At 37.5% G+C, this 12,758-nt stretch overlaps 1 protein-coding gene across 1 annotated transcript; it reads right to left on the bottom strand.

The window, feature by feature from the left end:
* Window positions 1-8,486: 8,486 nt before the first annotated feature.
* Window positions 8,487-9,540, bottom strand: LOC101349484 (olfactory receptor 12D2-like). Its single transcript, XM_004387098.2, has one exon. The coding sequence runs from the start codon at window positions 9,538-9,540 to the stop codon at window positions 8,614-8,616; it is 927 nt and encodes a 308-aa protein (XP_004387155.1). The 3' UTR covers window positions 8,487-8,613.
* Window positions 9,541-12,758: the final 3,218 nt, after the last annotated feature.

Below are 12,758 nucleotides of genomic sequence, written 5' to 3'. Positions count from 1 at the left end.
TGTCAATTTCTCTTTTCAGTGTTGTTAGAGTTTGTTTTATGTATTTTGGAGCCCTGCCATTGGGTGTGTAGATGTTTATTATGGTTATGTCTTCATGATGGATCGTCCCCTTAATCATTATATAGTGTCCTTCTTGGTCTTTTATGGTAGATTTCGTTTTAAAGTCTATTTCATCTGAGATTAGAATTGCCACTCCTGCTCTTTTTTCGTAGTTGTTTGCTTGATATATTTTTTTCCAACCTTTGACTTTTAATAAATTCACATCTTTGTTTCTAAGGTGTGTCTCTTGTAGACAGCATATTGATGGATCCTGTTTCTTATCCATTCTGTCACTCTCCGTTTCTTTATGGGTGGATTGAGTCCTTTTACATTCAGTGTAATTATTGATAGATGTGAGTTTGTTGCTGTTATTTTGTAGTGCTGTTTTTTGTGGTGCTGAAGTTTTCTTTGTTCTTCTTACTCTCTTGTGCTGAGTTACTTTTGTTTGTGGAATCCTTCTGTTGGCACAGAGAGTTAAATGTTCAAAGTTGGTGGTTTGAACTCACTTATAGATGCCTTGAAAGACAGGCCTGGAGATCTGCTTCCATAAGATCACAGCCTTGAAAAGCCTATGGAGCAGTTCTACCCTGCACATGTGAGGTCTCCAAGAGTCAGAATTGACTTGACTACAAGGAACATTGTGGTTAACAAAAGTTTCAAAAATAATCAAAACTCAAAGAAATTGAAACATAAAGTTTACTCTTATCCTAGGGTAAAATCATCACTAAGTTATAGTGGAGTAAAAAGAAAGATTTTATTTGTGTAAGTTCAAAGAGGCAAAAGTGGGAAATGGATAAGCATGCTGCCAGAGTTGTCTGTCCCAGTCCAAGGAGCATTACAGAATCATTAGTGTACATTAGCATTACAAATGGGTAAAATCATTGAAACCTTCATCTTTTCACAGATTTGCAAAAAACTGCTAAATCACCACGATTCTACGTTTTGAATTGCCATTCTTAATAATCACTGGTACATGTTTCAGTAAGGACAGTCAAGAGAGTCTTCTTGGTCCAACAAATCTTACTATTTATGAAACGCTAATAGAAAAAGAGGAGCCCTGGTTGCATATTGGTTAAGAGCTCGGCTGCTAACCAAAAAGTCAGCAATCTGAATCCATAAGCTGTTCCTTGGAAACCCTATGGGGCAGTTCTACCCTGTACTATAAAGTTGCTATGAGTTGGAATCCACTCAATGGCAATTAGAATAGAAAAAGTTAAGAGTGGAAAAATATATAGGTCTTTTGTGCTCTGTCTGTAAAACAAAACAAAAACCTGTTGCCGTGGAGTTGATTCTGACTCATAGCAACCCTATAGGTCTGAGTTGAACTACCCAATAGGGTTCCAAGTAACAGCTGGTGGATTCAAACTGCCAACCTTTTGGTCAGCAGCCAAACTCTAACGACTGTGAAACCAGGGACCCTCTGTCTAAGATTTGTTTATGTGAGTGTTTCCCTAGAAGATATTTTCCAAGATTGCACTAGCTATTGTTTTTCGACCTCAGGTCCCAGGTGATGTGTCCTTGTGAATTCTTAAAAATCCAGATCCAGCTGGGTCACATTCTTTATGCTCAAGGACAGGGAATAATGGCTCCAATTTCCACCCCTAAATCATCCTAGTAGTCTTCTGTATGCATGCAGGGAGATTATTTTCTTTCTAAAAACAAGTAGCTCAAAGCAGGTTAATTACAACTGTAACAAAATCAAAACAATAATATTTGACAACTTCATAATTTAATAAAGAATTTCCAAACGGGGGGAGCGGAGTCTCCCTGCATGAAGTAAATGAAGAAAAAGTAAAGCTCCTGAGGACTGGGGATTTCACAGAAGCTTAAATATTTTTTCTTAATGAGTACAAGTTTCCATGGTGACCAAAATACTTAACGGTTACTGAGTTAACTTTAAAAAGTAGCGCCTGAAGATTTGGCCCTTCAGTCATTTGTAGCTATGAGACCTCTTGAAATTAAAATTTAAGAAGTTCACAGTCTTTTTCATTAAATCATGAGGTAATGAGTTTATTATTAAGTACCCTTTTCTACCAGAAAGTCAAATTTACAATGCTGCAGAGCAGCTTCTGGTGAAAGAAATGAGTCAATGTTTTTGCAGTCTGGGTCAGCCATTTTTACGGTTAAGTTTTGGTTTCCTGGGTAAGAAAAAACCCTTAAAATCAAAGTAAGATATCTGTTATTAATTTTTTTTTTCTTTCACACTTGTCACAGAAAGAGATTTGTGTGATTTCATAGTCACTGTGTCTCCTTATTTCTATTTATCTATTTCTGGGTGCATTCCACATCGGTCAGTGACCTTTACGATTTTTCCTATGTATGCAGAGGAACCCATCAATCCCTGTCCTCAGTTTCTCTTTTTTAACAGAGTTCACATTGGCATATACTGTGAGATAATCAGTTAAAACTGATTCTGCTTTGTTTCTCTGTCTTCAGACTAATTAGCTCTTCTTTCTTCCCAGATGTATGATGCCATTTCTATAATATTCCAAGTCCTTATAAATACACTGCCTGTTCCTCCAGTCTCTATTTTGTTCTGTTGATTTGTTTCTGCGTCAGTAACAAACTATATTTTAATTAATATGACTTTACTGTAGATATTGTTGATTGAGTCCAATCTTTATTCTTCTTTTATTAAATGCCTTGAGGAGTTTTAACAGCTCTTTTCCCAGGAAATTTCAATGTTAAAGGAAATTTTGTAGAAGAAAGACCAAAGGACAGTAAAAAACAGCTGGTAAAAACCGAGAGCCTTTGGGTCAAGACAGAATTCTTGAAGGATATCATTGTATTGAAAGGGGCGTTTTAAAGAAAATGTGCACATCCTCTGCCCCCTATCCAGCTTCCAGTTTAAACTAAACTCTTAATCCTTGCCCAAAACTAAAAACTCGTAATAAAGACAGTTTTGGGAAAATTTTTCAGAAGTAGAAAAGCCACAACTAGCCTATAGAATGTAGACTTGCAAACTTAAACAATCCAAGACACCTCCTGCTGATTAAGTGAATGACAAAGGATCATTTTGGGAAATCCCCTGACAGTTTGTACCATATATAAGCTGATCAAAAATTGTAATGTGACAAGCTCATTTCTCTGGAGCTATTTTCCCTGCTCACAAACATTTTTTTCTGGTCAATAAAACCTTTTATTGACGTATTGACCATATTTTATCTTGATAGGTATATAGACAAAAGTCTATGCATAAACAAAAGAATATGAGGAAGAAGTTCCTGTGTTGTAGACTAGACTGTGAGTAAAACAAAAAACAAAAATAAAGAAAGTATCTCCTAGGAAAGTGTAACTATAGGCCTGCCATTCCTAGTACTTAGAGTTTGAATTGACACCAGTTGAGACCTCTAGGAACCCCCAAGGCCAGAATAGTATAGTAACTGATCTTAGGATGGGTGTATCCCTGTACTTAATGGTTGAAGTAAATAGTTCTGAAGGTATTCATTCAGGGGTGTCAAGAAGAATATTTAACAACCAGAATGGACTTGCCTGCAACTGTTTTTGTGTGTGTGTGTGTGTGTGTGTGTGTGTGTATGGTTATAGTGAAATAATTTAATGTGTATCATTTGATCCTCTAACTGAACTAAAATATATATTATAAAACTGCTTCTTAGGTGATCTATTAGAGGCATAAATTAGTCTTCAAATCATTTTCATAATTTAAAAATTTAAAATTAAAATTTTTGTAGCTTTTTCCAATAGAGTGAACAATTTCTATATCTGGTATCTTTGAAACTGAAGAAGTCACAATATTTAAGTGAAATGTTTCATGTAATTAATTGACTTAATACTTATTAATTTTTGTTTACGTTAAATCCTTAAACTTTTGAAAACATAATTTGGACAAGTTTCAGGATTCAATAAATTGAAAGAATCCGAGTGATTTTCTATTCATCAAAAGACAACATCAAGGGAATAAAAAGGTAAATAACAGAGTCAGGGATATATTTGTCATCTATCTTTCTGACTAAGAATTTATAATTAGATTCATATTCTATGAGAGTAATTGAAACGGCAGACAACCCAATAGAAAAATGGGTAAAACACTTAAATGGCCATAAATATATTAAAAAGTGCTTAAGCAAATGGAAATTAATACTATAATGTGATCCAAGTATGTTTTTGTTGTTCGCTGCCATCAGGTTGGCTGCTGACTCATGATGACCCCATGCACAACTGAATGAAACGCTCCCAGGTTCTGTGTTATCCTTGTGATCAGTTGCAGATTGTTTCTGTTGTGATGCTTACGGTTTTCATTGGATGATTTTCAGAAGTAGATTGCCAGCCTTTCTTCCTAGTCCATCTTAGTCTGGAAGCTCCGCTGAAACCTGTTTAGCATCCCAGCAAGATGTAAAGCATAACTAAGAGATGGGCAGTGTTTGTGCATGAGGTTCATTGGTTGGAACTGAACTTGGTTCTTCTGCATGGGAGGTGAGAATTCTACCATAGAACCACCAGTGCTTCACCAGAAATGAAGCATAAACCAGTTGAGGTGACTCTGACTCATGAAGACCCATGTGTGTCTGAGTAGAAATTTGCTCTATAGAGTTTTCAGTGGCTGACTTTTCAGAAGTAAATTGACAGGCCTTTCTTCTGAGTAGATGCTGGGTGAACTCAAACTTCCAACTTTTCTGTTAGCAGCTGAATGTTTAAAGGGTTTGCACAACCCAAGGACTCAAGTGGCATCTATTACCTCTTCCGCTGTGGCTGGCTTGGCCTATGATTGCTTTCACTAATAAAGGATAGTAGAAGTAATGTTAATGCCAATTCTGAGGGTAGTCTTAAGACAACTGGAAGGGTTTGCCTTGGTCTGTTGGTCCCTGAGCCACCATGTTAAATGTCAGCCCTTGGAGGCTTCCCTAGTGAAGAAGCACAAGCTAACCACATGGAGAAGCTAGAGAGAGGGAGAAAGAGAGACTTTGTCAGCTCTCACCTATTCAATACCCAGCTGTTCAAGTCATCCCAGCTGAGGGTTCAGATACGATTAAATAAAATCAACCCTTCTAGGTAGGCTGTGCTTTTCCCAATTTCTGACCCACAAGGTTTTAAGCCACTAAGCTTTAGGGCACTAGTACGTTAAGTAGCAAGAGATCACCAGAACTCCATGTGGTCCTCTGTAGTTCAGAGTCTCCATGCAGATTGTCATGTGACAAATTCTTACCAACAGAAATGCAAGCAGAAATGATGCATTACTGTTACTCTGTGACAGTTCAGAGTGGATGGTGCCTTCTTTACACACACTTATTCTCATCAACAAAAATAGAATCGAAGGCCCAGCTACCACCACTGACTGCTCTGACCAGGATCACAACAGAGGGTTTTGGACAGAGCTGGAGAAGGATGTAGAAAATAATTCTATCTCACCAAAAAAAGACCAGATTTACTGGCCTAAAGGAGACTGGAGAAACCCCGAGAGTATGGCCCCCAGACACCCTTTTAGCTCAGTGGTGAAGTTATCTCTGAGGTTCACCGTTTAGCCTGGGAGTGGACAGCCCCGTAAAACCAAATGGGAATAATGAGATACAATAGTCCAGTGACAAGGGCCAGAAGGCAGAGGGGACAAGGAAGTTGGTGACAGGGAACCCAAGGCTGAGTAAGGATATTGTTGATGTATTGTGAGATTGTTAACCATTGTCATAGGGCAACATGTGTAGTAATGTTAAATGAGAAACTATTTTGTTCTGTAAGCCTTCATCTTAAGTGAGAATAGCAGCACAATTGGAAGAGCGTAGTCAATGTCACTGAACTGTGCATGTAGAAATTTTTGAAATGGTATATCTTTGGCTATGTGTATTTTCACCAAAAAAAAAGGTTGAGAAGTTAGAGGGTTGACATGTTGTGGGGTTGTTAACCAATGTCATAAAGCAATATGTGTACTACTGTTTCATGAGAAACTATTTGTTCTGTAAGCCTTCACCTGAAGTACAATAAAATATATATATATATATATAAAATAGAATAGAAGGACCAACGAAGGTGAAGTTGAAGATAGACGAGAACACAGGAGAGAGGTCAAAACTAACTTATTGGGTTTGCAAAAGTGAATGCAAAGATTTTGAATACTCAGTTCACTGGTTCCAAATATCTTTTCATCGTGTTGTCTGTATGTCTCTCTAAATAGTTAGAAATGCTGATACCCCACCACACTTTCAGGGACAGCAGGCACGTCTAGGTACTTAGAATATGAGGAACATAATTTGTCTATTAACTCAAGAAATACCTCAACAACTAGGACTTTATTGTTTTCACTTCAGTGGGAGTTTTGTGCCAAGAAAGAAAAGAAAACAAAATTTGGATGAATTCTTACTCTTTCACCTGACTTACATTATAATAATCCGTTAAAAGAAAAGGGGGGTGGGGTGGAGAGAGATAGAAATAGAAAAACAAGACAAGAAAGTGGAAGAATTATTGAAAGTCATTTTCAATCACCAAACGCCGAAGGGAAAGTAACACACGAATGACATAGGAAAGGATTTTTTTCAACCAGACTCCACTTTTCACTGTATTTCACAATAATTCTTTTTTTTTATTGTTGTAAAAATATATCTAACACATTTGCCCATTTTGCATTTTTCAGTTGTACAATTTAGTGATATCAATTACGTTAATCATGTTGTGTTTAATAATTCAGTCAGTTCATTTTTTTTTGAGACGGACCTGCTTGTAGTTTTATTTTTTATGGTATTTTATTCTCTTTTTACACAGTAAATTAGGTTCCCTTTCAACAATGTCTACATAAGTCATTCAGTGACATTGGTTACATTTTTCACAATGTGTCAACATTCTTACTAGTTCCGTTCTGGTTGTTCCCTTTTGATTAATCTAGTTTCCCTGCCCCTGTCCCTTACCATTTCGTCTTTGCTTTAGGGTAAATGATGACCATTTGGTCTCATATAGATGGTTTTTTAAAGGCACGCAGCACTCACGGGTGTTATTTTTTATTTGATAAACCAATCTGTTATCTAGCTGAAAGATGACCTCCAGGAGCAGATATAGTACAAAATTTAAAGGGTTTCTCAGGGCAATAGTCTCATGGGTTCTTCTAGAAACTACTGGTTGGTAAGTCTGAACTTTTTTAAGTGTTTGAGTTTTGTTCTACATTTTTCTCCTATTCTCTCCAGGACCATCTACTGTGTTCCTGATCAGAATGGTCGGTAGTGGCAGTTGGGCAGCATCTAGTTCTCTTCTCCGGATAGACGAGGCTGTGATTCGTGTAGGCTATTAGTCCTGTAGATTAATTTCTTCTCTGAGTCTTTGTTTTCTTCTTTCTTTTTTGCTCCACACTAGTAGAGACCAGTAGCTGTATTTTAGATAGCTACTTGCAAGCTCTTAAGAGCATAGATGCTACTGACGAAACTAGTTGTAGAACCTAAACTTTATGAACTGTGCTATGCTATTTGACTGAGTTGTCCCATGAGACTGTGGTCCTAAGCCTCCAAACCCAGTAAACTGATTCCACAAGGTGTTTTGTCATGTCTACGAAGTATCTGTTACTGTGCCCCCTGTGTGCTTTATTATAAATATAAATATATATGGCACAAACAACAAACACACACACATATATATATGCCTACAGATAGACCTCTAAGTGCACATGTATATACACGTGTATACCTTACTTTACACGTATATGCATACGTATATACCTATGTAACCACACACGTATTTTGTAGTTATTATTGCAAAATTATGTAGTTTATAACATTTACCAAAAATGTCCCTTTCCTTTTGTACTTGTTAGTCTCATCACTTACCTTGTTCAAGTTGTGCATACTTCACCCACATTCAGTATTGCCTTTCAGCCAGTAGACTTATGAAAGATCTCTGAAGTTAGAGATTCCAGACCTCTTTAGAAGAACAGTTGGCTATTTTATTTCTGTTGATCAGTGATTACAATTCATTTGTTTTAATTACTGATTTGCTTCTGCTTGGTGAACAAGAAATCATGACATACCTCTTAAGAATTCTCCTTAATTCATATGTGAGTTACCATTTGCTTTGACAATTAAGTAACCATGGCCATGAAAAAAAAACTTCAAAATATAAAAGTCTAATAATGTTATTGCTCACATTAAAATGTGCTAACTTAAAGGGATCACACAGATAAACAAACTTAAATATTATCTATTTACCATATACGTGGGTAATATAGGCATATTTCTATACCTGATTTCATACAAGAATACAGTAGAATATGTAACAAATCAATTATCTCAATTAATATCCTCAAAACCCATTTAGCATGAGGGTTCCATGGCTAGTGTCCAACTTGTTTAAGTTTCTTTTATGCTACCTACCTACCTGCTCAACGTAACAACAATTGTGAGGATGGCAAAGGACCCGGTAGTGTTTCATTCTGTTGTACATAGGGCCATTATGAGTCGGAATCAACTTGATGACACCTAACAACAACAAAACCTACTAGAATGGACTTTACCATTTATAGTTCTTTTGTTCAGAGTCCACTTTCATACGTATTGTAAACAATTTGCAAAGTAGTATAAATTCAGATCTCAACTTTCTCATTGCTTGCTTATTTATGCCTCAGAAGAGTTCTCTAGATCCTTCCAGTTATAGCTTCCTTCTGATCATCCTGATCAAAGCCATCCTCACTTCCTTATTCCTCAAAGTATAGATCAGTGGATTTAGTACCGGAGTGACCACAGTGTAGATGATGGCAATGACCCGGTCCTGCTCCATGGAGCTGCCTGAGACAGGATGCATATAGGTAAAGACAGCAGGTGCATAGAAAAGAATAACTACCATGAAGTGAGAGGCACAGGTGGATAGTGCTCTATGAAGCATGCTGCAAGAGTGGGTCTTGAAGGCAAGATAGATGATAATGTAGAAATAGGAGAGAAGGGTGAGAAAGAAGGGGCCCATACCAATGGTCCCTGTGACGGTATTGAGCAGCCACTGGTTGAGCTCAATGTTCCCACAAGCCAACTCCAGCAATGGTTTAATATCACAGAAGAAGTGATGGATTTGGTTGGAACCACAGAAGTTCAAGTGAGAAGTCATTATGGAGTGCAGCAGGGCATGGAAAAACCCAATGACCCAGACTGTGCCAGCCATCTGGGTACAGCGCTGATGATTCATGATGACAGTGTAACGAAGTGGTTTGCAGATAGCCACAAAGCGGTCCAAGGCCATCACAGCCAACCACATGGACTCTGTGCTGCCCAGGAAGTGAAAGAAATGAAGCTGGCTTATGCATCCCACAAAAGAAATTGCTTTGTGTGTAGAGAGGAAGTTCTCCAGCATCTTTGGCAGTGTCACTGTGGAATAGCAGATATCTAGACATGAGAGGTTTCCCAGGAAGAAATACATAGGTGAATGGAGTCTTGGATCAGAGATGACAATCTTCAGGATAGCTCCATTCCCAGCCACACTGACAAAGTAGATGGTGAGGAAAACCACAAAGAGAAAAGGCTGCAGTTCTTGGATGTCTGTCACTCCCAGGAGAAGAAATTCAGTGACTGAGGTTTGATTCAGCATCACTTAAAAGAAAAGACAAAATAAATATATGGAGCACTATCTCTAATGAGAGTCAGAATCCTCCCGGCCCAGGATTTTCTCACCAAGACAAAATGTCTTGAGAGAGAATATAGTTATATTGAAGGATCCTGGGTGGTGCAAACGATTTGCCCTCCACTGCTAACAGAAAAAATGCCGTCTGAACCCACCCAATGATTCTGTAGAAGAAAGGCCTGGTGATCTGCTTCTGTAAAGATCACGACAAAGACAATCCTATGGAGCACAGTTCTAGTCTGTAACCCATGGAGTTGCCATGAGTCAAAATCTACTCAGTGGCAAATGGTTTTGTTTTTATAATTGTTTTACATGATTCCAACCTCAGAGGTTTTATAGAATGTCAGTCATTAATCTGTAAAATATTAATGCTACATGTCTGTTCTTTGTCTGACTTAATGTTATTTTTTCTTTATTTGATTTATCATTAGTATTTTATTTTCTCTCAGAGATCTAGAGCATATTATCAGCCTCCCGTTTTCTCTGCCTGTGAACATCTATATTGTGATACAACTTATCCTTTCATCTTCCTAAGTCAGCTCTAATAGAGTATAAATTTGAAGTAGTCCACCACACTGCTATCTCTAAACCTGCTATGAAGCCATGTGGAAGATTTTAGCCTAATGAAAATAAATAGGGAAGAAGTCACTAAGCTCTTTAACGACCACAAAGTCTTTTTAAAGAAATAAACAAAAGCCCCTTAAAATAGTAGTAATAGCTTTCCCTTATCTTAGAATATAAATTGGCCTAGAGGTATCTCCTCACTGATCCCTTTCTGAGCCACATCCATAGGAAGGTAATGAAGCCTTATCGAGTATAGGAAAAGAGTCCACATTAATCAGATATTCTTAGCCTGAGGTTTATTTGAAATGTTATCATTGATACATGTGCTGATAAGCTTAGTTTATTCCTATAATGTGAGCCTTAATATTTTCTCAAAGTAGAATCTCAAGTTACTTCTTTGGTGATAAATTTTCCATTTTCTTGTTGCTCTGGGACTCTTTTTTCTTTATCATATCCTTGAACCCCTGGGTAAGTAAAGTTCTTCCTCCAATGGGCTCATCAGTTCCTCCCTTAGATTACCCCATGGGGACCTCTCCTTGGATTATCTATGGCTTCAGTCTCCTTGAAGTCCTGTCTTCTCTTGTGATCTATTTCCTCAAGTCCTATCTTTATCTTGCCTGCAATAACATCACTCTTTAGCTATTAAGGAACATCTAGCCTCAAGTGAAATTCATCATGTTCACTTCTAGCTCCGTTAATCTGACACTGGCAGTCACATTGCCTTCCATCACCCCAAAAGGCTATCTGCTGTATATCAGCTCTCTCTAAAGTCCCCACAAATTTCCAGTTCTTCTCATTTAAAAAAAACATGTTGTCTTTTTTTGCCCTTTCCATCAACTAAAATTTTGGTTTTCTAATTAAAAAAACATTAATTTTCATTTCATTTGCAGAATTGAAATAATAGTTTTTTCTTCAGTGAATGTTAAAACACTTGATAAAATTGTAAATAAGTTAATATAAGAAAGTTTAATGTTTGACTAAATTCAGACTTTACTGAGAGGCAGTCAAACTTTTGAATCTTTTTTTTCTTCCATTGTTTGAAAAGTTGTTGTTGTTAGTTGCCGTTAGTCGATTCTAACTAATGGCTTCCTTTTGTGTAGGGTTGGAATAGGCTGTAACCTTTTGGAAGGAGAGATGTAGCGAGGGAGGGGACTCTGAGGGGGGCACTTGCCCCCAGGTGCAAGCCCAAGAGGGCACAAGACAAAGAATGGAATGACATCTGAGGTGCCACAAATATGAAAGGTGCCTGACTGAGGCAGCTTAACAAAAGGGAGGAAATCGTTCTGCTAACATGTCACAGCTATCAACATCTGTGCATCTTGAAATTGGGAAGGGTGCACCTTAGAGATTGCCCCTGGCTGCTTGTTACCCTTGCTATGCCTCTGTTTGGAAGTAGATTGCCCTGCCTTAATTCCAAGGTGCCTCTGGGTAGGTTTAAACCACCAACATTTTTGTTAGTAATCTAGCACTTAACCTATCTCCCTTAGGTACACTGATGAAAGCAGACATACTTTTGTGAAATAGCTTCCTCTTTGTTCCTTTCATTTTCAGATGGCATGGCTAAGCTTTTCCTTATTGGGATGGAAGATGCAAGGATGAGATGGACGTTTATAGGAATAGGGGGCACTGAGAGAAGTGTAAGAACTGTAATAGAGATGCAGATTGGGTAGTTTCCTATAAAAGGGGAATCATTCAAGGTTGGAGAAACCACTGACAGTAGGTGGAAATGATTTGAGATGAGTAAGAGTGAAAACATGAATTAATTAGGGAACACTTTAAGGGAACCCGTGAGGTTCTAGATTTTTAATATGTGGAAGCAATTTTGAGAAATTATCTAATCGCTACAGCATCTCAATGAAGGGCTACCTTCAAACCGTTCAGTGTAACTGTTTTTGATAGCCATGTATATTTTGTGTATTTTAAAAATTTGACCATTTTTGTTTAAAATACAGATGACATGCTAAATATCATTTTTGATTTTCTGGCCCACAAAACAGTATTGCATAAAAATGTGTTTGGGAAAGTAAAACTCTTCTTATCTTTGAAAAAAAAAAATAGAAATCAGACTCCTATGTTCTAATGATTTCTTTCACTGCAATTTTAACATTTAGAGATTATTGTCTGGCTTTGGAGGATGTCTAGAGAACCAGGCATGTGGAACTGAGAATGAGAATAGTAACAAAAATGTGGGCATTAAAGTGCCTTCATAATCCACAACCACAATTCATTTATGAAATAGGACATCTGTTTTCAATGCTGGGCATTTATCTTTAATAGCAAGCACAGATCACTCACTAACAGATAGAAAATATGGACAACTTAGCGGCCTGTCTCCTATTTCATTCTCTTACCTGATAGAGTTTTTCAGATTCGTAGGTAAGAAAATTGTTCACTTTTCAGGTGTACAGTCAAGTGATTACAAATAGAAAAATATTCGAAGTGAGAATTCATGCTGGGATTGCAGCATAAGCTCTTCATCTTCAAAATCCTCTTTTTCCCTTCCTGAAATTCTGCCTGCCATTTTATTAGCCACAGATCTCTAGGCATAAAAGTCCTGAGAGAGAGTGTCCCTAGGTAATGAGAAGAATTGTTGTAAGAATAAACAGGATACTTTTCCACAC

Source organism: Trichechus manatus, unplaced genomic scaffold, assembly GCF_000243295.1.
Source record: "Trichechus manatus latirostris isolate Lorelei unplaced genomic scaffold, TriManLat1.0 scaffold00180, whole genome shotgun sequence".
Classification (NCBI taxonomy): Eukaryota; Metazoa; Chordata; class Mammalia; order Sirenia; family Trichechidae; genus Trichechus; species Trichechus manatus.
This window is presented reverse-complemented; position numbering and strand designations above follow the sequence as displayed.